At 47.6% G+C, this 26,199-nt stretch overlaps 1 protein-coding gene across 1 annotated transcript in view; it reads left to right on the top strand.

The window, feature by feature from the left end:
- The window catches only part of AMOTL1 (angiomotin like 1), a 73,502-nt gene that overhangs the window by 27,630 nt on the left and 19,673 nt on the right, over nt 1-26,199 (top strand). The window contains exons 4-8 of the mRNA XM_074144398.1: nt 105-990; nt 12,947-13,229; nt 18,114-18,258; nt 19,102-19,191; nt 25,376-25,521. Of these exons, the coding sequence (XP_074000499.1) occupies nt 105-990; nt 12,947-13,229; nt 18,114-18,258; nt 19,102-19,191; nt 25,376-25,521 (1,550 nt within the window). The remainder of the gene's footprint in view (nt 1-104; nt 991-12,946; nt 13,230-18,113; nt 18,259-19,101; nt 19,192-25,375; nt 25,522-26,199) is intronic.

Genomic DNA, 26,199 nt, shown 5'->3' with positions numbered 1-26,199 from the left:
TGCCCCAGAGTCACAGCCACGGGGTGCAGGAGGGGAAAAAGGGGGGGAGGATCAGACCTCCTGGGCAGCAGAGCTAATGGCCACCTATCTCTCTCCCTGCCCAGCCGAGGAGGCCCTCTGCACCCTGCGCCCACCCAGCTTCCGCCGGGTGTCAGAGGCGGAGATGCGAGGGGCGGAGGAGGTGGCAGCCGGCACCGTCCTGCAGCGCCTGATCCAGGAGCGGCTGAGGTATGGCAACCCCAGCGAGAACATGAACCTGCTGGCCATACAGCACCAGGCGACGGGCAGCGCCGGCCCCTCCAACAGCACTGCCAGCACTCTCTCTTCCGCAGAAAACCTCGCGCCCGAAGAGCCGCCAATGGTCCAGCCATCGGGGCGGCAGGAACCTCAGGGACAGGAGCACCAGGGGGACGGTGCTGCCATGGAGAAGCAGCCCCGGGCCCCGCAGCCCCCGCACAGCACCGAGGAGCTGCCCACCTACGAGGAGGCCAAGGCCCAGTCTCAGTTTTTCCGGGGCCAACAGCCGCCGGCCACCACCGCCGCGCCGGGCTTTTATGGCGGGTCCGGCCCCAAGTCCAGGACGGAGGGGAGGCCGACGGTGAACCGGGCCAACAGCGGGCAGGCGCATAAGGACGAGGCGCTGAAGGAGCTGAAGCAGGGCCACGTCCGCTCGCTGAGCGAGAGGATCATGCAGCTGTCTCTGGAGAGGAACGGGGCCAAGCAGCACCCCCCGGCCCCGGGGGGCGGGAAGGGCTTCAAGGCAGCCCCGCCACCCGGCAAGGCCACGGACCCGCGGGGCCCGCCGCCCGAGTACCCCTACAAAGGCAAGACGGCGGCCCCCGGCAGCAAGGCGCAGGAGCACGGGCTCTTCTACGGCGAGCAGCCGGCGCAAGATGTCCTCAAGGCCTCCTATGCCGCCGGCCCCCAGCCCGCCCGGGCAGAGGTGGCCCTCGTCCGCTACCAGCCGCCCCCGGAGTATGGGGTCAGCAGGTAATGGCCATCAAGGGTGGGGGGTCTGCTGGAGGGGCCTGATACTGCCCTCGGTAGAGGAGCCGTCTTCTGCAGGGCTGGGGCCTCAGGTAGACATGGCCTCTGTGAGCTTCAGCCACAGGCAGGCGGTGGGGACATCACACCCCGCACAGCGTGGCACCCCCAGTCTCCGAGAGGGCTGTGTAAAGCGTATACACCACTTACTCCCTACTTAAATCTTCCCAACAGAACTCACGTGGGGCTTTCAGGGTGCTGGGCCCCTCGTGCCAGGCCTCCCCACAAGCACGGGTTTATTCCAAGCGCATTAAAAGTAATCCCGAGCATTTACTCTCTGCGAGCTGATCCCTGTGAGCGGCGCGGGTCTCCACCAGCGCCCAGGCAGGATGGCTGCCTTGCGTTGAGGACTTCCGTTTTCCTACTGTACTTAAACACAAGGGTTTCTCTGTCTCATCCCTGTCTTTTTGACCTCCTGGACAGTATTTTGCTGGGTTTGGAAGGCTGGAGTTGTCTGGTGTGAGTGTGGGTGGCTTTCATGTTGCAAGCTGCCTCACTAGGTCTTTTCTGACCCCAAAATCCCCAAAGGTTTTGTCGGCATCGAATTAAGTTGCGTGCACTTATTTTGCCACAGCGCAGGCAGGGAGAAAGGGTGGCACAGCTGACCCAGCTCTTTCTTTCTGAAATTTGTAAGGCATGAAATGAGGGAGTAAATGCTCTGCCTTTCAGTGTTTGCAAAAGTGACAGGTTTCATGTCAAGACAGGGAGGAACTCAGTGTGGCTTTGGTGAATGTTGCAAGGCGTTTGGGACAAGCAGAGGGCCTGCGCTGAGCTCCCCTGGCCTTCCTCCAGCTACACGTGTGTTTTGATTACCAGCCTACCACTGTGCAGAGTTTGTGCGTTTTTTTTCAGACCAAGATGATATTTTTAAGGGCTCAGCAAAAATCTCTGTTTATGCTAAGAAACAGCTATACGAACTCGAGGACAACAGGGTCGAGCTGGGGCCGTGCTCTCCCACAGCCATTCGCGGTGTTAACAAACATCTCCGGCACCAAGCAGATTCATCCCCACAGAAAAGTAGCTGCTTTGGGGTTTTTTATCACTCTTGGAAAATGCTGATTCAATACCCACAGAGTCTGTTCTGCTGAGTCCATGTAAGCGCATGGACCTGGGTGCTGCATGCGCTGCTGCAGCTAACTGGGAACAGCACTGGTGTCGAGTGGGAAACCCTTTGGGGCCACTTCCAAAACCTTTCCGAGGTGCCTGATCAGCAAGGTTAATGCTGAGAAACCCCTTGATATCAGTGCAGCTTTCCATGCTGACAGCATGGACCAGTCCCCAGTCTTACCCCAAGGCACTGCTGGAGAGACCCCCTGGCTCCTGATGATGGCTACTGCTCATTCCCAGTAAGGCAGCACAGTTTAACCCCCAAGTCATGCTGCAGAGGGGATGCCTGCTACCCCTGCTTGCCGTTTTCTTTACATGATGCCAGGAGAAATGTCCCTCCTGGCAGGTGCAGGGGCACAGGGGGGATGTGTTGTGCAGCAGAGGACTGACAGCGTGGCACAGCAGAGCCGCTACGGTTTACAGACTTACTAAAAAATCTTGGGTGGTGTCTTTCTTGTACCTCAGCAAGGGCCTGAATACCTCTCGTTCTGCATATATCCCTGCTGGCTACTCCAGCATGCATTTCCAGGGGTGGGCTAGCGGGTTGGCATAGCTGGGGGGTGTTTCACCAAAGCTAGGTTCCGTATAAGGCGTATGGTCTCTCTTGTGCTTTCTCTAAGGTGGCTCTGGGCCCTACTGTGCAGACGGCGATTTTCACATCCCCCTAGGTCCCTTGCCTGGATTTGGGGGGGTGTTTTCTACCTACATGTTCCTACTGGCTATATGTGAGGTGGTAATTAGCACTAGCAGGACAGTGGCTCGCTTGCAGGCTGTATTTTGTGCCGTTGCTTTGCACTGTGCTAGCAACCTCTTGGTCTCAGCAAAGCAATGGTCTTCATCCTCATCTCGGGCTTTTTTCTATGATATTTTTTGATACAGGGATGTTGACCTTTCACTCTGCTTGGGAGCACTGAAATACTCACCTCTGGCATTACCTGGACTTGTTCTTAATTGGCATGAAATGGTTTGGTTTCTTGTCCAGTGCTGTATCCCAGTTTATAACTGGCCTCACAGACTGCAGGGTCCCCTTACAACCCTGTTACTTGGGAAGATTCGAGTGACAAAAGCTTTTAGGAAGTGGCAGTAATTCCAGTGTGTTCATCACTTGCCATTTCTCCCTCTGTGCGAGAGCAAGTTCCGCAGCAGCCTCACGCAGTGCATCCCTGTGTGCATCTCAGACTGCGTCACGGAATGGGCTTGCCCAGGTGTGGAATGAGCATGGCTAAAATGTGACTTCACAAAACTGTCTCTGACCCAAATATTCCTCTCTATGGAGTGGGTTAAGGCAGGTTACCTGTCTGGGGACACCAGCCCCCGTCTCTGTTAGAGGACTTGTCTGGGTGGCAGCCTCTGAGCACTGGTGGGGGAGAGCCAGGGGCTGTGTTACGCTGCCGGGCTGCTCCCAGGCACAAACCTTCCTGTGCCTCTGCCATTGCTCACTGCTTCCCCCACTACCTGGGCACTGGGAAGGCTCGCAGCTGGATGTCTGGCTGGGACAGAGGACCTCAGTAAGGGAGGTCAAGGTGGGGGACTGCCTGGATTCATAAGCTTAATGGGAGAGTAGTTTGGAGAAGCTGTTTTTTTTCTGTTAGAGGAGCAAGCGAGGTGAGAAATTCCAGCTTTCATCTCATTGGGAGGGCCTGGGAAAGAAGCTAATGGAAACAGAGCTTTGCCTGTGGTCAGATGGGAATCTCATATACTCTGGCATCACCTTTTTTCTGGCCAGTATCAGTTCCCCAGCCCATCCATCCTGATATCCTCCACACAGGGAGTGTGCAAAAGGCTTCTACCTTCCAGAAAAGAGAGAAGCACCCACAGATACCAGGGATGGAAAAGACCTGTAGGGTCACCGATCCCCTGCTCCTGCCCAGTCTGCATGCGATGATGGAAATGTGGCTGCAAACCCACAAATGTTGGCAGGGAGCTGTTGAAGGAGATGGGATAACTGCAGCTGCTGCTTAACTTGCTTTTTTGGTTTGGCTTTTTTTTAATTTTTTTGGCACTGGCTGGTTTTAAAGGGAACGTTGCCTTTATAATCACCATGGTGAAGGTCTCACAACTTTATTGTAAATCTCAAGATATTTGCTATTATCCTGAAGACTGCCTAGAGTCATATGATGTGCTAATCTCAGCATTTATAAATAATGATTATAATTATAAATTAGACTTAGTGGCCTCAGTTTTATGGATATCATGATTGCAGAGCAGAGCTTGAACCCTGCAGCTTACAAGGCCAAAAAAACAGAAGGCAAATAAAAAAGAACCAGTATTTTTTCCTGTTTTATTTTTTCCTGTTTTAAAATATCAGTATTTTAAGCCAGTTGCATGATGCCTGGGGCCCTGACTCAGAACTTCTGAATGCTTTAAGTTGGCCAAGTGTAATAATCTTTAGAAAACCTTTCCTTTCCTAGATGTGTAGCTATTCCTGAATGGTGTCTTTGCTAGCTTTCCTTAGGTGCATGTTGAGAGTGTCGCAGCTTGTCAGGTAAAAGGGCTTTGAAATAATTAAATTTGGTCTTTTGCACGACACTGTGAATTAATTCCAGTTTGCAAAACATTCAGTCCTGGTGATTATTACACTCTCCGTCTGGAGAACCCATCACAGCCTTTACAGACTTGTTCCACTAGCTAATTGCCATCTCTGGCACGGATCTACATCTTAGTTTTAGCCTGTATTTTCTAGTTACCAATTGGGATTTTGCAGTATCTTTATCAGATACAGTGAGGATCCCTGTGCTATCAGTTCTTTAATGCTTTAAACAGATGGAACCTGGAGCCCTGTAATTATTTCACTGTTGCCAAAACCTCTTTTTTCACTGTGGAAAGCCAACCTGGACACCGTTGCAGTACCAGCTGAACCAGAGGCTAATCAGATATAATATCACCTCTGCAATGTGACTCAATGTTCCTCGTTTACGTAGCTCATTAACACTTGCCGTTTCAGACGTTGGCACCCTGGGAGCCCCCCCATCTGGCTTGTTATCCGGTCAGGCATGTGAGGGTAGTTGCAGCCCAGGATAGGATTTCCCACCCTTTTACTGTAGCTTGCTGTATTTATTCCTGGGGGGATGAATTGGACCTGCTTAAGTCCATATTGTTTCTCCGTGCCCTGCTTAAGCAGTGATCCAGATCACTCAGTGCAATGAATCCTCTTCATTGCTCCCAGTGGCCCTTGTCAGATCCCAGTGTCTTTTATCCAGAATGATTTCTTTCTCCGCACTGTTAATAAAAAGCATGTATAATGCAAATGAAGCCTTGAACTGGAAACACCGCTGCCTGGTGAGGGGACTTCAATCGTGGCTATGTGCAGAAGTCAGTCACCTTCTAATTCCGATATACTCTATGCATTTTAAAAGGTGGCATGTAACTGAAGAATAAATCTGGGCTGTTTTTAAAGCTATCCTTTTTTTTTTTTTTTTAGTGCATCATAAAATTCCACCCTGCCTGGATGTAGAAACCTATATTTAACTGCTGGAATAGTATGTGGCTTCTCTGATTATTTGTATATTAACCCCCCCCACACACATTACCACTGTTTTCAGACAACCTGTTGATATTTACTCATTCAACCACGTCTGTGGCTGCTGAGGGGACTACAAGGAGCTCCTTTTCCTCCCCGAGACACTCCAGGAAGGCAGGCGTGCTGGCAGCGTGGCCAGGCCCAGGGATGTCATGCTCAAGCTGACTTCTGCTGGCTTTTCTCTGCGAGGATAGCCCAGGCACGAGCGTGGGTTTAAGGCAGCGCTTTCAGCTGACGTGGATGCTGGCAGCCCTGCAGAAGAGCTTTGTATCCTCTCCTTCTGGTCTAATCTGCCTTTCATTAAAAGAAATGAAAGAGAAATGAAGCCGTTCCCACGGCTTGGGTGATGCCCATGTCATTTCTCTTTACCTTCTGTGTTATTATCCGGGTTGGCTCCTCTAGGAGTGCAGAGGTTGAGGAAGGCACCTTTTCCTTTGCTGAAAATCAGCTGGGCTTTAGAAAGAATATCGATTCTAAGTGTGGATCCATGTGAAGAAATACAATATCCTGTCCCTCTCTTGGCTACAGAGGATACGTTTAATACAGTGTGTATCTTTTCAGATGATAATTTTGCCTTGCAGATCTTAATGTAATTGTTTCCCGAAGAAGTCAGGCCAGGTCTTACCAACACTAACAAACATCACTAACAAAATAGTGAATTCTGGAGATGTGAGTCCAAGTCTGCAAAATGGTTTTGAAATAAACTCTTGTGCTGCAACTATTGCTGATTCTGTAAGCCAGTGGATGCCACAAAGACTATGTCTTGGCTATGGAAAGTCTTCTCCCATTTCTAGCTCTATCAGCGTTTAATAATGGGTGTGTAACTCTGTCTCCTTGCACCATGACCAGCAGACTGGGTTTACTGACTTCTCTGGGATCCTGTCTTTCTCCCACACAGTGACAACACTGATGTTATCCACAACTACAAAGAGCAGCATTTGAGATCTGTTTCATGACTGCAGAAATCATAGTTGAAATCTGGTAGACACCTGGGTCTGAGGTTCGTATCCAGACTCAAAGCTCCCAGTCAATGGGCAGAAATAAGCACCTTTCACGGACTTTTTACTCTGATTTTAAGGTAAAAGCCTAAGGCAGCTTTAAAGATCCGCACCCCAGAAATGCCTTTTTCTCTTCACTGACTCATCTGGAACATCCACAGTAAATGTGTGTGTGAAGTTGTGAGATTAAGTCCCTTGGGAGAGTCGTCAAGAGATGAGGTAGACCAGTCTATCCTAGAGGCAAAGAAAGGCAAAGCGTTCGGAGGAAGATGAGCTAAATGGGTTAGAGGAGGGCATTTTAATTATGAATGCAAATGCCATAGCATGTTAGAAATAAAGTCCTTCCTCCACTGGCCACTCTTCATCCCTACATAGAGGAGAGCTGCAATGTGCCTGTAGCAGGGCAGTGGTGAACTTTCCAGAACATTAGAGGCATTTTCATTTCATTTCTTCCTAATGCTGCCTTGCTTTATCGAGCAATAGCTCTTCTGTATTTATGATTTCCTGGTGGTCAACAGCAAGTTGATTTTATCACTGATTGTCCTCTCAGGGTTTCTTATTCCTACATACAACCACAAATTCCTCCCCCAGATTCCTCTGTGTTGGTCATTCTTGCTCCCAGGCATTCCAGTATAACAGGTGTATTAAGACCATCCCTAAATCTGGGGGCTTGGGTGGCCTTACTGTATTCTGAGGGATTTCTCATGAAAGTGAAGTATCTTGCTGGAGCCACTGTATTGCAAGCTCTATATAGCAAGCTGTTACATATATCATAAGCTATACATCACCTAAAAGAGAGAGTGCAATCTGATGACCCTACCACGGTAGCCCTTGAAAGGCTCACTGTCTGTGTGACACTCGCTGTTCTAAAAGCTGGTTTTCTTAGGTTTTTTTAACTTTTTTCCTTCTTTGCATTGCATTATAGAAGTATATAGGAGTCCTACAATAATGTTAAAAAAAAAAAAAGTTTTCATTAGAAATGTAGCTGAAATATTGCAGAGATATCCAAAACTCATAACGTTCCAGTTTCATGCTTTTAAAAAGGATGGTTTTTGATGAAAACGTGTTTGGCTGGAAGATCTTAACCTACTTGAATGCAGAGATCAACATTTAAAATACAGTAGAAGCATTTTGAAAATGTCATTCTTTACTATGTCCGAAGGAGCTCAGGGTAACCCTGATTGCTTCATTTCTTTGGAGCTTTAGGTGAGAGGTTGGATATGAACTAAGCTGACGTCATAACTCTCCTATGTCTACAAACATTAATTTGTTAGTATGAATTGCTGTGTTTATTTTATTGCATATACATTCGGAGATTTTGCAGTAGGCTTACTCAGAAATAAATTGGGACAGATTAAGCAAGTGAAAGGAAAGTTGGGAACATGTTCATTATGTTGAACAGATGTGCTCCAAGAGATGCAATGTCAGTTTTGCCAGTTTAGTTTCCAAGCTGGAAAACACTTTGCAGAATCTCTCCTGTGGCCCTGGCTATGCAGACTCTGGTGCCTGGCTGCTGCTACAGGGTGTAAATCTTTAGTAGCTCAACAAGTGGTTTGTAGTTCAAGAAAATGGAGAATCTGGGGATCTCTCCTTTCTCCGTAGTGTAAAGCTAGACAGACCAAAGTGCATGGGAAAAGGTTAAATTGATAGGAGGTTGATATTTCCCAAAAGTACAGTGACAGAAGTTCCTGCAAGTGTTTAAAGGGTATATCTATGACCAAAGATTGTAGTACTTCATTATGAAAAAGAAAAATTGCTATATCTCCACTGGTTTAGATTCAGAGATCAATTTAATTATATTGGTCTAAGCTATTCCCATAAAGAAGTGAGAAAATCTGTACCTGTAGAAAATTTGTGTCTTTGTAGTGGTATAACTGTCCAGACAGCTGGGCTTTTACCTGCATAAAATCATCTGTGGCCTTTATTCTGATAAAGACTAATGAAGTCACACTGAGTTGAATTAATTGCTGTGGTGAAACGTGCAAGTGCAGACTGGCTGTGAGCAGTGCTGCTGTGTGCTTGCCTGTGTTTGTACACACTTCTGCATCACAAGTGGCACCCCTTGCTCATGATGTTCTTTATTGTTCAGATTTTCCAGCAAAAAAATATTCCAGTCCCATGGTGGGTGTGGGACCTGAGTTTTACAAAACCCTTGCTGAATTTTACAGGCTGGGGCACCAGAAGGAAGGGGGAGCTGTGGGGATGGTGTGAGAGCTGAGCCCATGGCGGGCTGTCCTTGCAATTTACCTTCCTGAGACCAGGCAGCTTGGCACAGGGCTGGCTGGGCTCATGGCTCACACAGCCTTGGATTGCCAGGCACTGCTAGGAGATGTGGTTTTGGTCTCAGGAAGGTAAAATGAGCCCCCCGGATCAATATGACCCCCCTGCCCAGGGCATCCTGCTGCAAGGTCCGAGCAGCAGGCAGAAGTGGTGAGGCTGGAGAGCCAGTAAACTCCAAAGGCGGGTGAGCAGCAAGCAGCATCTTAACACAGTGCCAGTGTCTGGGGGTTCTGGGGCCACCTTGGCCCCACCACTTTGAGGGGATTTCAGGGGAAGTCGTGATGTTCTTCCTTTTGCAGCCCCGGGGTTTGCTGACTGCTGTCCAAAGGCCACGGTGCAGATACACCAGCCAGAAAGTCATCTTGGGGGTGAGGATACATGCTGCTTTCCTTTCTGATGAGATATGCAAGATGATGCAAGAGAGCAAGGCAACATAACACCCCAAATGAAAATGATACACCCCCTGCTGCGATGCCCCTTTTTCCTGATAAGGCAGTGTTGAGCACCACTGCAAATCACTGCAGTCAGTGCAGGAGAAAGAGCTGTGGTAGCATCCTCTCCTCTAGTAGGGTGGGATAGTTTCTGGCTCCAGCTAACATGGCGTTTGATGAGGGGTGTTTTTACGCAGCAAAACTGCTGCAGTTTCCTTTCTTTTGCTTCTCTGTGTGGTTGCAATGCCTCTGTGGTGTGCACTGTACCATGAGACAAGTGAGCAGGGCCAGCGCGGACAGAGCTCTCACCAGCAATGGCAGATAAAACTTTGCAGTGTTTCTTAAGAAACAGTAAGATCACAGAACAGATCCTCCTGGAAGATATGTCAAAACATATCATAGAATGGTTCGGGTTGAGAGGGACCTTAAAGGTCATGGAGTTCTATATGGAAGACAGGGGGGTGATTAGAGACAACCAACATGGCTTCACCAAAGGCAAATCATGCCTGACTAATCTAGTGGCTTTCTACAATGGAGTGACTGCATCAGTGGACAAGGGAAGAGCTATTGGTGTCATCTACCTGCATCTCTCTAAGGCCTTTGATATGATCCTCCACAACGTTCTTACTTCTAAATTGGAGAGATATGGTTTGATGGATGGATTGTTAGATGGATAAGGAATTTTGGCTGGATGGCTGCATCCAAAGAGTTAATCTCAATGGCTTGATGTCCGTGTGGAAACAAGTGATGAGTGGTATCCTTCAAGGGTCCGTACTGGGACCAATACTATTTAATATCTCCATCAATGATATAGGCAGTGGGATCGAGTGCACCTGCAGCAAGTTTGCAGACCACACCAAGCTGAGTGGTGCAATTGATTTGCTAGAGGGAAGGGATGCCATCCAGAGGAACCTGGACAGGTTTGAGAGGTGGGGCCATACAAACCTCATGAAGTTCAACAAGGCCAAGTACAAAGTCCTGCATCTGTGTCGGGGCAGTCCCCAGTACGCAGAGGGGGATGAACTGATTGAGAGAAGCCCTACTGAGAAGGACTTGGGGATACTGGTGGACAAAATATTGGACCTGAGCCGGCGATGTGTGCTTGCAGCCCAGAAGGCCAACCGTATCCTTGGCTGCATCAAAAGAAACATGGCCAGCAGGGCAAGGGAAATGATTCTGCCTCTCTACTCTCCTATAAAGATAGGTTAAGAGAGTTGGGGTTTGAGAGTGGTGAAGCACTGGAACAGGTTGCCCAGAGAAGTTCTGGATGGCCAGTCAGGGGAAGTGTTCAACATCAGGTTGGGTGGATCTTTGAGCAACCTGATCTAGACAAAAATGTCCCTGCCCATGGCAAGGAAGTTAGACTAGATGATCTTTACAGATCCCTTCCAACCCAAACCAGTCTACGATTCTGTGAATTACTGTATGTTTTATTGGCCATATGTAAAGTGGCCATACATACATACAGCACCTCACTGCCTTACTGTCCGTTGGGAATTTTTATCCACTTTCAGTAGATGTTTAGCTCTTTTAAGTCATTAGGCTGCATCTCTGTCAGAGAAGTGGCATGCCTGGGACTGAGACCAAACCCTCCTGGCCCTGGGAGCTGCCCTTGGGGAATGGCCCCATGGATGTTTAATTTACCAGGGGAGACACAGCCTATGCTGTGCAGGTAAAAGCTGTCTCGTGGCCAGGGTAAGCTCAGCACAGGTTTTCCCAATGCTGACTGCACAAAGCTTGGCTGGGAACTTCCTCCCAAGGATGCCGAGCCTTGACCAGGGTCTGCGCTGCCAGGCAGGTTAGCATCGTGATTGCATTTGGGAATGGGCTCATCACTGGTCTTCACTCCGTTTCGGTACCTTTCTGTGCTACGGTGGGTGCATCAGGCAAAGCGCGAGAGCCGGGATGGGAGCATGGGGCTGTGTGTGCTGTGTCTGGGGCTCTGCAGAGTCCCATTTGCTTTCCCCTCATTTGGAGAGAAGGTACAACTGAATTGCTGGCTTTCCTCGCTGTCATGTGGCTTGGTGGGGACAAGATTGTTAAAGCAGTGCTGTTCACTTTTAGGGCAGGGCTTTAAAATTGTGTTCACTTTTCATCTTGTTCTGCTGCAGTTGAAGGCAGTGGTGGGTTCTTATCAGCAGAATTAGGCCAATAATGAGAGCTTTTGAAAACCCTGCTTTGAAAAGCTGTGTAGGTTCTGAAGGCAATGGTAATCATATTTATTATGTATTTATATAACACAAAATAGTCTGTTTTAAAAATAGCATTCATGGGTCTTTGAGGCCAAATGGTGTAAATATATCTGTTCTTTAGGTTTCCTGCCTTGTGTAGGCTACAGAAATAAAGGCAGCTATAGCTACAGCAAGGATAATAGCTCGTGGTTAAGCTAAAATACAACTTTCAGAAGGTGCTTGATTGCAGGCTTCAGGTGGGGTCCAGCAGCCAGCTTATTTTCCAGCCAAACTGGGCTCTGACAAAGATGTCCTGCATGGTCTGGGTTGAGGCTCTTAGACAAACGCGGTGTATAAATTTCATACCTTTGGCATCTGGGCTGAGGAGCGGCTCGGTCTGTGCCGTGAGACTCTGCGTGGGGCTGCTCACCTTGGCCAAGGCGCCAAGGCTGCCTGTGTGGTGGATGGAGGGATGGAGATGGGTCCGGTGCAGACAAGCTTTGAGCTGCTCCCTGCCTGAATTTCTCCCTTTTGAAACAGGGGCAGTCTCACATGTCAAGCTCACAGGGCTGAAAAGCAGGATAAGAAGTGAGGAACTCTGGTCCTGCTTGGCCACCAGCCACAGGGTTGCCCTTGCTGCTGACATCCTCCTGGGTTATCCTCCAGCCATTGCAAATTGTGGCTCGGGTGGATTAAAGAGCTGCCTGCCGTCAGAAAGCCTAGCCCACAAGCAGGTTCACTGCCAGCTTGCTTCTTATCCTTCCCCGATACGAGCCTGGTGGGTGATGGATGCTGTTAGTCGGGGAGTGACACAATGAGGTCTCGCGCTGGAAGATGGCTTTCGTGGCTCGCTGTGATTGACCGGGGCTGTGCCTCCAGCAGCTCCGCAGCAGCCCTTCCCTTTGCCGCTTGCTGAAGCCGCTCGGGGACGCTGCTTTGCTCACATCACTTCCTTTCGCCTCCCAATTCGGCCGATCAGCCCGTCTCGCTCCAGGCGGGGAGCGGTGTTCGAAGGGTGAGTAATGCATCCCTTGTGTTTCCTTCAAGCCCGCTGGCTCATGCTTCTCAGCAGTGGGGTTTGTGGCAAGGGGGGGCAGGGCGAGGCTGGCTGGCTGCTGAAATATTAGCTGCGCACCTAGGCAAAAATGCCGTTTTCGAGTCAATGCTTCCTTTATCCATTCACGCCAGATGTATACATCACTGTCAAGAGCAGGCGAGGAGACAATTTACCCGGTCCCTGCTGCGATTGTTGGTATTTAGGAGTGACTAAGGACTGGAATCGTGACCATACAGTTGTAACCCTATTAATAAACCGTGCAGTCATTAGGCAAAAGCTCCTGCACGCATTTCGAGGGCGCGCGGCTCTAACGCCTCCTCCCGTGTGCTTCCCCGCAGCCGACAATGCCAGCCGCCCTTCCCGCCGCCGCCGGCCCAGCAGCACAGCCCCATGTCCTCGCAGGCCACCACCGCCGCTGGCCCTCTGCTCCCTGCTGCCTTGCCACCGCTGCCGGCCCCCACCACTGCCCAGCTGCCGATGCCACTGGGCCAGCAGCTGACGCCCGATGCTTTCGCCATTGTGGAACGTGCACAGCAGATGGTGGAGATGCTATCTGAGGAGAACCACGTGCTGCGGCAGGAGCTGGAGGGGTATTACGAGAAGGCAGACAAGCTGCAGAAGGTATGTGGAAGGGTGGATGGGGCCTCGGCGGGGAAACCGTCTTGGTGCTTCTGCGTTTGAGTCCTCCAAGCTGTTCTTCATAGTCATGTCACTGCAATGGTGTTGCACCAGTGGCCATCTCTAACCATTGCCTCTCCGTGGTGGTCTCCCAGAAGTATAATCTTGTCCCCCAAGGTCTGCGAGCTCCCCTTCCTCTAGGGCAAAATGGGACAGCTCATCACATGTCCCTCACTTGAGGATTTTCCCCTTCCATCCTTCCATGCTGGCCTCACCAGAGCTTCCCCTGGAAGACTCCAGTAGGCAGAGTCTGCTCCTGGTGCAGCTGGGTCCTACACTGCATAAGTGGTAGAGATGCGGGTGAGAAGCATTTGAAGAGTATGGCCACGTGTCCTGAGTGGTCTTGTCCACCACAATACGCTCTCATGGTGCTCCATGCTCTTTGAAAGTGTAACAACCATCGATGGGGTTGCCTTTTATTTGGAAATGCACTAACCTGGTTGTATCGGAGGCTTTCAGTGACTGATCTATGGGTTTCTAAGAGCTGATGGTAGACACCCACCTTTGATCATGCTGGTTGAAGAAGCACTGCCTCCTTATCTGAAAGAACCATTTGGTAAAGATTTTGCTCAAAAACCCTGTTGCAAAGAGATCTTTCACCCTCTTTTCAGTATGCAAGCTGGCATTTTCAGCGGAGAAGGGCAATGTCTTGTGCACTGCCTGGGGCGACAAGATGAAGAGTCAAATCAAACGAAGTAGAAGTTGCTTAAAATTGAGAGCTCACTGAAGGCAATGCAGAGATACTCCCCAGATCTGCTGGCTTTGCGTCCCAAGGGAGATATTTAGGATCCTACACTGGCATTTCATTTTTATCTTCCCACTGCTTAAACACAAATGGACTTAGGCTGCAGATCTTTTCTCTCTGAAGTTAGGAGTTTCAACAGGAGCTCAATTTTTTCTGTGCTGTATGGGATCAGGGTGTTCTTGGAGACACCCTTCACAGGAGAAGAGGCAGCTCTGAAAGACCATTTCCTAGCCTCAGCTTTGGGAAAAATCTGTGGCAATCTGTTCAAACAGGTTAGGAAAATATCTGTTGTTTTGTAGCTGCTGTTACCTTTTCAGCCTCCTCCTCTGCAACCAGATGAGTTGAGTTTATTCCTAAACTTAGTTGAGAAATTTTTGCAACAACATTAACTATTTGTGAATACATCTGCAAAGATTTTAACGCTGACTTCTCTGTGGCCTTCGTGGGCAAAAAGAAATATTCCAGCTATTAATTTTAAAAAAGCTGCATTGTTGAGTAAAAGATATTTGAATGCAATGCCCTAAAAATATTCCGATTTCCTTTTATGCTCTTGGAAATGGTGCTCTCTTTATCTTGGATGCCCTGCAAGTCGATTGCATCAGACACCAACAGAAAGGTATTTAAGCATGGGCTGAAGTCTCACTTCAGTCAACAGAGTGTGGACTTGAGTCCCATTGACTTTGGGGGAATGTAAGCAGAGTATTAAAGCGAAACACATGCTCAAGTGCATTCTTTCTTCAGGAAAACGTCCTGAACCAAAGCCTTAATACACAGTATCCCTCCCATGCTGTTGTTTCTGTTTGAATACAAGGACAGGGCAGGTCCTCCTCTGTTCCCACAGTTCCAGCTGCACATCACCTCTGAAAATGTGACAGTGAGTTAAATTACATACTTTGGGTGTGAAAACTCCTCTCTTGTTGGAAGAGGCAGGGTCATGAGGAGTACTTCTGGTATTTCTGTGTGTAACAAGTTTATTCCAGGAAGAGCCACCCTCCCGTCATTTTTATTCATTACAGAATAAGAGAAGAAATTAGAGAAAATCAGCTTGACATGGAAGGCTCCCTGGGCATTCGTATGAACAGATCAGCCCTGAGGGTTGTCAAATTCTCAGTCGTGTCTGAACAGACTTTTTACAGAGAGGTACAAGGTGGTGATTAATCCCTGTGCTGTTTGATGAATTGTCTGGTTTTCTTACCTAAAAAGAGTTGGGGAGGAAAAGGGGTTGTACACATTTTATTTTGAGCTTTTTTTGGAAAAGCAAGGCATTACTTTCTCTTTTTTTTTTTTGTTTCCTGTTGTTTTTTGTTGGGTGGTGTCACCTTGCTGAAGTTAAATTGCCAGGCTGGGCTCGCTCTTCCTTGTGTGTGGGTTGTTTGAGTGGGTTGGCTCTAGGAGCTACCGGGCAGAGAAGAGGCTGAACTGTTTTTTCCCCTCTATAGAAGTAGGGGAAGGAAATCCCAGAGCTGCTGAGAAACGCCGACACAATTTACGGCTGTTCTTCTGCTCTGCTTTAATTTTGTTCAGTGTTGATGGAGATTCTTTCTTTCCTTGCAGCAAGTCTTTGCTTCCAGGGCTCAGGAGATTTGTGTGGTGATGTGTTTTGGGAAATAACGGCAGATAATGGGGCAGAGCAGAGCCCTTGTGCTAACCAGCAGCATTGGGCTGTGGAAACCCCCTGCCATGTTGGCAAATCTGCTTCACTGTGGTAGGAGCTCTCTGGAGCAGGCATCTTCTCCTGCAGATAGCTGCATACCTGGGAAAGGGGAGGTGCTGGAACCAGTGGGTGTTAGGGCACCCGACTGAACATGGTGTCTGGTTGGGATCATGTTAAGAATTCAGGAAAATGCTTTAAAAATTACTTTTGCTAAGCCAAACCTTCCTTTCAAGGAGAGAGAAGCTCAATCTGCTTAAGTGGTCAAGGAGAGCGATGCGAGGTAGCTTGAATATAGCCTCTAACTATGCATAATGTCTTGGTTTGAGGTAAAACAGAGCTAATTTTCTTTTCAGTAATTTTACTTTTCAGCAGAGGTCACACTGATCTAAAGAAAAAGCTGTAACAGAATCAAGTAGCTGAAACTATGCTGTTATTGGAGTAACTAATTGACATGTCGTTTGATTCTGGAAATTTCACATGAAAAGTTTTCTCAAAAAAGTTCAGACTTTTTGATGAGGCTTTGTACAGGCTTGTGTTGCCTTGCATATGAGGAAAAATAAAACTCAGTGACTTTTTTTTGAACCACAGTATGGTTCAGTCTGAATTTCAAATAGGTTTGTATTTATGCAGCATTCCTCCAAGTGTGCTGTCCTCGTGGTGGCAACACGCTTGGTGTCTGGCTGTGCATCAGCAGGGTGGGGAAAAAGGACCTGCTTTTCTAGGTATGGTTAGGGAAAATGTAACAGGGCTTCCTGGAGCTCCTGCTTTGAAAAAAAACCAAAATGGCAAGTCAGAATAATCTGACTGAAGTCTGTAGTTCACCCAAGAAGGAGTGTCACAGACAGTTCGACAGGTCACCCTCTTCTAGGAGCTGTGGAGAATTGTCAGCTGAGAACTAGTCTACATATGGTACCTTTTAATGTCACGCATGAAGGGGAGTGGTTTGTATGGGTGTGAAGTGCCTGCGAGCCGTTAAATCACCACTGGTGTGAGACAGGTGATGTGATACCCAGCAAGGTACTAATCCAAAGCTGCTGGTGTCATGGAGGCCACACCGTGGGCTTTGCACATCACCACTTGTTTCAGCTTTTGTGCCTGCGTGAGCTGAAAGCAGAAGCAGGGGAAGGTAACTGGGTTTCCCCATTTGCTGGGCTTTCCTTGGTGTCTGTTTCGGAGGTGCCATGTGCCCATGGGCCATATCTGGACAGAGCGGCCCCTGGGTTATGGGAAGCACAGCTCCAGGCTGCTGGAGCCTGGCTGAAGATTCTTATGCAGGCAGCAGGGTGACAGCTCCAGCATAGCTGCAGCTTTTATTCTCCAAGAGCTGCAACTGGCAAATTACACCTAAAGCGTAATGAGCCCTGGAGAGGGACCTACCTCCACAGCAAGTGGAGGTGGGCTCGCACCCTGGCTTCACAAATCATGAATCCGTCCCACCCATGATTCAAGAGGCTAAAAAAGTGCCAGATTTAGAAAGGCATGTGGGAAGCTATAAATATCTCTTGGTTTTCCAGCCTGCATGCACATTATCAAGCTTTTCTCCACAAACACAAGGGCTAGGCATGCAGGAGCAGATTCCCACATCGGTGTTGATCATTCCTGTAGCAATGATTTCCGCAAAGCACTTAACAAGACATTAGCTTATTAAAAGAGCTGGATGAGATTGATCAGAACAGCAAAATCTGCCTGGGACTATTCTCCTGTCAGCTTTTTGGGTTCAGGTCTTAAGATGCAAGTTCACCACTAAGGGCTTCCTCTGCAGTTTGCCAGATTTCAAGGAGATGAAGAGGATTGAAAACCCAAAACAATTGGTTTGGTCTGTTATAGTTTCTTTTTGTTTAGAGCAGTTTTTGGTCAAGGATGGAAGGGAGTGAACCACAATAGTTTAAGACTGACATGAGGTCAGAGCCAAGCCTAAAGCATTTCTGGTGGCATGCAGAGCTTAGAGCTAGATTTTGAGTTAAGGATCTGGCAGAATAATACATCTTGCCTCCTAAAACCCTTTATAGGAAAGAATACAGTCCACACAAATGCGCTGTTTCCTTTGCTTCTCCCCTTGGATGGTGTTAAAGCAGTCATCTCAGTCATAGAGTGAAGGCAACCAAGCATTTACGTCAAGCCCAGCCCATCCTGAGCTGATTTGGGAGCTGCCTGTGGGTTGTTGCAGGATGTTGTGGTACAGTGAGCTGCCCCATGGGGCATTTGCAGGCATCCAGGAATTGCTCCCCACTGCAGGAGCCTTCAGCACCACTGCGGCTTTGCACCATCTTCCACTGGGGAGATTGGTCATTGCAGAGCTGGTGGCTGGTGTGGCACTCGGCACGGGCATTGCCCCTCCAACCCCTGCACCCCATCGAAATGCACTGGGCAAACACTGGGATGGGATGCATTCCTGCTGGGCTTTAACAGGAGCTTTCTCTCCTTTCAGTTTGAAATAGAGATTCAGAGAATTTCAGAAGCTTATGAGGGCCTGGTCAAGACCACCACTAAGAGGGAGTCTCTGGACAAAGCGATGAGAAACAAACTCGAAGGAGAAATTAGGAGACTTCACGACTTCAACAGAGATCTCCGTGGTACGTTATGCTTCCTTGTGTGGGATTTTTTTCCCCCAGTTGACATGATGTTCCACTTCTCACAGAGTGGCAGGCTTTAAAGGAGTGGGTTCACACATGTTGTAGATAAACTTCTTGAGAAATCAGGTTCTGCTCATTGGCATAAGACAAAACTCTTGTCACTCATCCCCAGTTACAAAGAAACCCTCTGGCAAAATATGAGAATCAGCTTCAGACGGTGCCTTTGACTGTGACTTTGAGCTATTACCTGTCCATGTGCCTGATGGGAGTACTTTGGTATGTCTTCGAGCAGCGAGATGCCTTCTGCAAGCTGGCTCATGCTTTTTACAACAGTGTGAGGGGGCTGGTTGGTCTTTCTGGAGGATGGGTGCGCCTGAAGGCAGACACTTCCCAGGGGAATCTGTCCCCTGCTGCAGAAAACTTCTCCTTTCCCAGAGCATCCCCAAGAATTGGTGTCACCAGGCTGGGGGCTGCCATCCCCCAGGGTGTCTTGCTGCACCAGGGGCCGCACAGCACTGAGGGAAGGCACCCATCCCCTTGCAAAGCTGGGTAATTCAGATTGCAAATGCCTTGCGCGTTTTGGACAGCATGAGAGATGAAGTGCTCAGGCACGTCAGCCGCAGATGGCAGAGGCTTTTCCCCCAGTTTCTGTAAATCTGAACGACACAGCTTCATGGAAGAGGTCAAAGGCCTCATCTTTTATGTATGTGTCAGCCTCCATTTTAATGTCCTCCTTCAGAGAATCTATTTATACTGCTCTGCTGGCATGCATCTTATTTTCTTGGTTGGCCTACAATTTCATATACATATATTTATACTTAAAGTATTTCCTGTTTTTTGCAGAACGACTGGAGACGGCCAATAGGCAGCTAGCCAGCAGAGACTTCGATGGGCACGAGGATAAGTCAACAGAGGGCCTTTATGTCACTCAGAGTGAGTACTGTGCTAATCTGTTTTGAAGGTGCATATATATATATATATATGCACACATATATGTGCTGGAGTGGAGATGAATACTTTGCTATTAATTGTTATTGCCCTTATGGCTTGGCTTTACTCAGCTAATTTGTCACATACTCTTATTTAAGCTGCAGACTGGATTGTTCAGGCTGTTGTTTGGTTTTTTTCTCTAAGCACCAGAACCAGGCAGTAGGAGTTAATGGTAACTTAGCTTATTTTTTATAAATATGTATCTGAAATTGTGAAGTGTTGCTTGTGGGGATCATGTCTAGAGATGCATGCTTTTTAGAGGAGCCAGATTCTTCTTAGCTGGCAAAAGCCCAGAGCAACCTCTGCTGACTTGTCAGTGCCAGGGGCTGACTAACAGGAGGGAGAGCAGAGCTGGACCCTCCTTTTCACAAAAGATGAAAAATCTCTCTGATTTTTATAAAGAGATTTTTTTTATGAGAGATTTTATAACTTCTACTGCTATGGAAAATATCCATTCCCAACAAGTTTTAGGCTCCTGTAATGACTGAGCACAGTCTGCAGCATTTCCCTGCCTTATGCTGACGGCTCCATGTGACCAACCAAACCAAAACCCGAGCAGCTGGATGCTGCATGGCTTCTCGTGTATCCTGAGCATCTTCAGCACGCTTCCAGAAGACCTTGAACACCTGTGAGCTATGCAGTACCTTGTGGGCTTAAATACCATTGAAGGTGCTGTGTACAACTGATCCTTCTGTTTTATTGCACCAAGAGTTTCCTTGGAAGATGAGCTGCGACTGCAAATCCTTAGGTGGAGAACTGGCCACCTCCATGAGCAGTGCAGTGTTTGATACCACTCGGTGTGCCTCGCTGCCAGCCCTGCAAAGTCCACCTGCTGCTCTGAATGCAGGAGAGCCTTCTCCTAGCTCCCACCAGCAATGACAATACCAGCGCAGCAACCTTGTTGATAATTTGGTGCAATCTAATGATCTTTTCCATGACTGTGTTAGCTTGCCATGTTAGCAGATACCACAAGGGCATGTAGATACTGCTGCGAATCCAAGGGGATGACCTGTTAAGAAAATAGCATTGCTGTCTGAGTCTTGTCATCCTTGGGAAGAGTTCAAACAGGGTAAGTTGCACAGTGCAAATTGCAGAGTGGGGTCTGCTGTCTTCGCATAGACTGCCTGGCAGTGTTCCCATATACTGGTAGCTGCAAGGGGGAGGTAAATCCCCAGAATGGACTCAATTTGAGTCATTTTCGAGTGCATAAACATGCTCAGTGCTTCTATTGATAAATATCTAGCAATAAAACTTTGCACTGTGCACTCAGCATATTACTGCTATCAATTCACAGCTTACGAACAAATATAGCTTTTCAGATCCTATCACATAAGATGGGCTGGATGCTTTGAGTGTCTCCTGGCCAGGCCAGAGAGCTAAATGTTACCAATGCAATGCAGAGTGCTTCCAAGAATAGAAAAATGGGCACATGCAAAGCCAGTCCTCTTCAGTCATATTTGGGCTGCTGGGGCACACACAGTAACGACCTCGATATCAGGGTATCAGCCTAAAACACCCATCAGAGAGCCCATAAAAGGTTTTGCTTGGAAATCCTCTGTTGCTGGCTGCATTTATACCTTGATGTTTGTGAGTCTTCCGCAGGGGCAGACCATCACTGGGGTTGTACCCCACTGTCACCTGGGGGTTTTGCAAGGATGGTCTGTACCCTCCTCACATCTTTCGATGGGATACTCAGGCAGAAAACTGAGAGGAGAAGGGATGCAGCTTGTTTTATCTGCCGCATGTACACTTGTCTGCTGACACTGAAAAAGTCATTTTTAGAAGAGAAAAAACACTATCTACATGTGCTGCCATCAGCTGTTGCAATTTTGTCGTGAAACTCCTGTTTGTTTTTTTTCATAAGGGCAGTAGCTTATTAAGTCAGATTAATAAATGCAAATCTTTGTTTTCATTAGGAAAACAAAAACAGAATTCTAGTCCCTACATTTATGGAAAACAGCCTGAAAACATGATCCCTTAACATTCCTGACCCAAGTTATATAAAAAGACTCCAACATCAGCAGGTTCCTAAAAGTTACCATTTTTTAGCCAGTCTCATGATTCTCTAAAGAAGAAAAGATAAAACTTGTGGTTTTTTTAACAGTCATCCTTGGTAGTAATCACAGAATGAACACTGTGGTAAAACTCCAGTAATAGGAAAAACTCCCTGAAAAAGAAGTCTGGCAAGGCAGGATGTGCAGGGGTCATTTCACAGTTCCTCGCAGTGCAACAGTGCAGACCGGTCATGCGCTCTGAGGTGGAGACCAGAGGTGACAAAAACTCTTATTCTTTGCAATGATAATAGGCAAAGCCAGTCTGCATGCCTCGAAGTATTAAGTGCAAGGCATTTGTGCCTGAGAAAAATGCTACTGTTGTATCGGGGGTAGGAGAGAACTCACAGCCTTTTAGTTTTGTGATAATTATGTGATGTTTTGCCAGTGAAAAAGGTTCCTTGAAGGAAAGACATGAAGCAGTGACCAATGAAGGCGTATGGAGGTATTAAGACAGGAAATAATCAGGGCAGAGGCAGAAGTTTCAGGGACAAGTGAAAGGGAGTTCCTTGCCCTCTCATTTCACAGCCAAGGGCACCTGCGCAGGGAGCAGCATCCTGAAGAACTGGTGTCATACAGAAAAATGCATCTGTCCTGTGTCACTTCCCCCTCCCCTCTGAAGGGAAGGGGAGTGGGAAATCTGGTTTCAGTTTTCAACACGTGAAGGTCAAATTCTCCGCTGACTTGTACTTCATGACATGCAAATGGAAACGTCCTAACTGTAAATCAGACTGTGCTTAAGATGCCTACAATATTCTGTAGAGTAAGAAAAGCCATCACAAATTTCAATGGACATTCAGTGACTTCCTCTGGTAACAGAACATCGAACCTTTCCGCATCCCTGCTTAGGTTGATGACCACAAGTAACCATGTGCCAAACCATTTATTAAGTATGTTACAATTGATGATGATTATTAATGCCAGTGCAGAACCCCTGTTAATCACCACATGAGAAAACAGACTCGGGGACCTCGAGCACAACCTCCTGCAGCTTTTCAGCCTTTTCTTGGTGCTGGTGTGGTCCAAACTCCAGAGAGCTGTAGGGAATCTGCCATTTGTGAGCGAAACTGCAGGAGAAGATTGCAATGAGCTGTGTTGGCATTTGGCCGGGAGGCAGGGGTTAATGCAGCAGCTTCTTGTGAAGCGTGCAGGCTGGGCCTGTGCTGTCTATAATCTAGTGTTATTTATGAGTGGGTTTGAGGGCACACATTCAACTGATACAGGTAAATGGTATGTTAAAAACATATTTGTTGTTTTTCTTTCAAGACTGGTCATATCAAAATCCTCTCTTAAGCTTGAGTTCTGCGTGAAAAGCTGGCGGTCACGTCTGAGTGTAGTGAAGGGGTGGCAGTGATTGAGTGTATCTTTCTGTCTAATGTTCCTGCTTCAAAGCAGGGTCAAGACTGGTCTACTCTTGGTGTGCCTACCCAGCTTGACATCTCAAAAAGCCTGTTTGCGAAGCACCCACGCAGGCTTTTGGCTTTATCCCCTCTTTCTTCTATCCAGCCACAGAGTATTGATGTGATGTCCTCAGTCTGTTGAGGTACAACAGTCAGAGGCAGTGGGTAGAAAGCTGTGAGATTGCAACTGTAAACTATAGCAGAGAAGCCTTTTGGGGACTCTTCAGTAATGGGATGTACCAGTGACCCACCAGAAAATAGAAATAGTTACTCGACAGAGTATGTTAGGTAAAAAGCACATGCCTGGGCAGAAGGTACATGCAAGTGTAGCAGAGTAAACGATATAAACGATATTTTTAGACTTTAAGGGTACCTGTATATTCTTGAAGAGAATTTAAGATATGTTCAACAAAGATCTTCTTTGCTAAAAATTAATGCAATATAGGAAAGTACTTATAAAATGTGCCTCCAGCATTTTGCAGGGAGAAGCTGATGTGGAGAAGTGTTGAGAGCTGTGAAGTAAATTTTTCTTCTCAGCTTTATAGTGGGTTCAGTGGTCATTTTGTGTCCTCCTTTTAGGGGGATATAGAAAGTGTAATGCAGCAGAGCAAGCTGAGTGCTTCAAGTTCCTCGGATGGAAGTTGAAAGTGAAGGTCCCAAGTCCTGTTTTCCTATGTGCTGTCCTCCTATAAAACGGGTTTCAAATCTGGAGCACAGCAAATGTGGGCCCAGAATGAGACAGTGGAATGCCACAGGGATGAAATAGTGTTCATCTTCCAGCTTCTTCACCATCTAATGAAATTAGCTGCTTGATAATTTGCTCAGATTTACACTTTTGTGCAGTAGATATTAATGTTCCTTCTGGTGAATCTGATTGAATTAAATGTCTTTGCATTGAAGGAATGTCCAATATAAAACTTCTTGCTGATGCGGGAAGATTAAGGCCATGTCATATGGAGATGGATTGTGGTGGCAGTCAGTGGACAGCACTCACTGGGCTTTGCTCATGGGCTTTGCAGAGGCCAGTGTGCCGGTGTTGCTGCCAGGGAACGTTTTTGTGAGGTGCTGAACTCTTCCTTTTAGGATAAATGGGAAAATGGCGGGGTGGGTTTGGGCTCACCTCAGCCATTCATGCCTCATGGCGCAGCTCCTATGCATCTCACCTGGCTGCAGGCACCTACTGGTAATGTGTAAATTAAACCTGTTCTTATCCCATCTGTAATTAAGAATAAGGCTCTTCTGGGGGTAGCTCAGATCTGAAATGGGCTGGCTTTGGCCACATGAAGTTGCCTGAGCCTCCTTAGGTAGAGGTGGATGGTGATGGGGCTTTGAGCTTGACTGGTCATACCTGGGTGGGACAGGCTGGATATTAGGGGCAGATTTTCCACATTTTGATGTTTTTGGAGCAACTTTTCACTTCAGTTAAAAAAATAATAAATTCTGTAATGTTGTGCTTAAAAAGTCAAAAATTAAAACAACATTTAATTGATGCCAAATTAATTTTTGGAGGAAATTTTCCTTCCCAGAGACTTGCCAAGTGCTCTATTTTTGGTGTCATTCAGAACGAAGGCCAGATTTTAAAATCTCAGATTTCACTGAATGAAAGAAACATCCATCCCCCTCCATCATTAGCTCTTTGCGGTCCAATGTCGGGGATCTAGTGACTGGTCCCTGATGCTGGTGTCCACTGAAATGGCTTCTCACCAGTGTCAGGGCAGATGGAGCCAAACCTTTCCCAAGGCAGCTTTGCCAATGAAGTCCAATGCTGGGCCTGCAATGTGTTGCCTAAGAAAAAGATGTGAGCAAAGCTGACTGAATTTAGCCAGTTGTGATTTTTTTAATGTCGTTTTTAATCTTACCCAAAAAAAGGGATGATTTTCCAGCACAGAGGTTATCTACATGTTTTAGTTTCACTCCTGGTGCCTTAAGGTGCTTAATAAGGGAGAAGCACCGATCACTGGACCCTCAGAGGAGGACTGGAAAGTCTCACAGGGGCTCTACAGGGTTGGAATGCCTCCCACAGGCCCCCTTTCTCTGTATGGCCAGAGAAAGCCTTTTCAGATGCCTCCTGTCTTATTCTTCACTACTGCTTTCCCCTCTTTCTGTTTCCAAGATGTCCAGCAGGGATTTGTGTTTATTATTTGGCTTCTTCACATGTTCTGTATCTCATGATCTCCGTCCTTGCAAATAAAATGGACTGGGCATGGCACAGCCAGCATCCATATGGCTGAGGTTTCTTGTCCCTTAGATCCTCTATAGCATCCGTGCTATAAACAGTCTTTGACGTAGGCTGTCCTCAAGCAGAGCCTGGGTGTTGTGTGGGGAACAAGTTGCTGGTGCAAGCCAAAATTTTGCTAGGGAACGTGCTAGTAGTTCAGCAGAATGGACAATTGTGAGGCAGTGCTCAGGTCCACAAGCTCTGCTGGTGCAGATGCAGCCCAGGCTGCCACTTGTTTCTGCTTCTGGTACTCACGTAAGGCTGGGCATTGAGGAGCTGAGCCTTGGCAGTAGAAACTCCTTGCCCACTGTGTGTCAGCACTGTGTTGTAATGGCCCAACTCACTGCTGCTTCACATAATTTTTGCTTTTCTAGGGATGTTGCACCTTACCTCTGGGCATGGCCCAGGGCCTGTGAGCTGTCCTCCTGGAGCGGCTCTTGTTCTTGTCTTTCTTCCAGACAAAGAGCACTTGAAGGAGAAGGAGAAGTTGGAGATGGAGCTGGCGGCTGTGCGCTCTGCCAATGAGGACCAGCGGAGGCACATCGAAATTCTTGACCAGGCCTTAAACAATGCACAAGCCAAGGTCATCAAACTGGAAGAGGAGGTGAGGCATGGACAACATTTCTCTGCTCTGAGGCTAGCGGTGGCTCATGGTTAGGGCTTTCTCCATCCAAATCCTGAATCTCTTCTAGCTACAGTGTTGCACGTCTTCCTGCTCCCCTTGCACTGGCCCTCTTATAGAGGAAATACGTAGTTATACAATACTGAGCCAAACAAACAAGCAAAGGAGACCACAACCATAGATGTTTTCAGAGCATTTAACACGTCACCAGGAGCAACACCAAACTCAACTAACAGGTGGCTTTGGTCATGGTAGGACTTAACAGAAACATCAAATGAAAAGCTGACTACTCACTGACTTGGGACTGCGATACAAACATGTGGTGTTGGTACATCCCATTTCTTCCCAAAGAATGCAGGAGGCTTTTGAGATGTGCACAGCAGCACAGCAGTGCAGGGCTTGCTAACTTCACATCTGAACAGTGGTCTTAGAAGAACTGACTGATCTGGCTGGAGGCAGACCTTCCAGGATTTAGAGCTACAAAGAACCACAGGTTTTATTTGAGAGCTGGAAAAAGCCTGTCATACCATGAGACCCAAGAGGTGCTATCTGTGCAAAACCCCCAAGAGGTCTTTAAGCAATGCTCCCATAAGCCTGACAGTGAAAACAGGTATTCCGATGGGAAGAGAAATCCCGGGAATAGAGGGCTCTTCAAACTGA

This window comes from Numenius arquata, chromosome 1 (genome assembly GCF_964106895.1).
Source record: "Numenius arquata chromosome 1, bNumArq3.hap1.1, whole genome shotgun sequence".
NCBI lineage: Eukaryota > Metazoa > Chordata > Aves > Charadriiformes > Scolopacidae > Numenius > Numenius arquata.
Note: the sequence above shows the minus strand (reverse complement) of the source record. Positions and strands in the feature narration are given on the sequence as shown.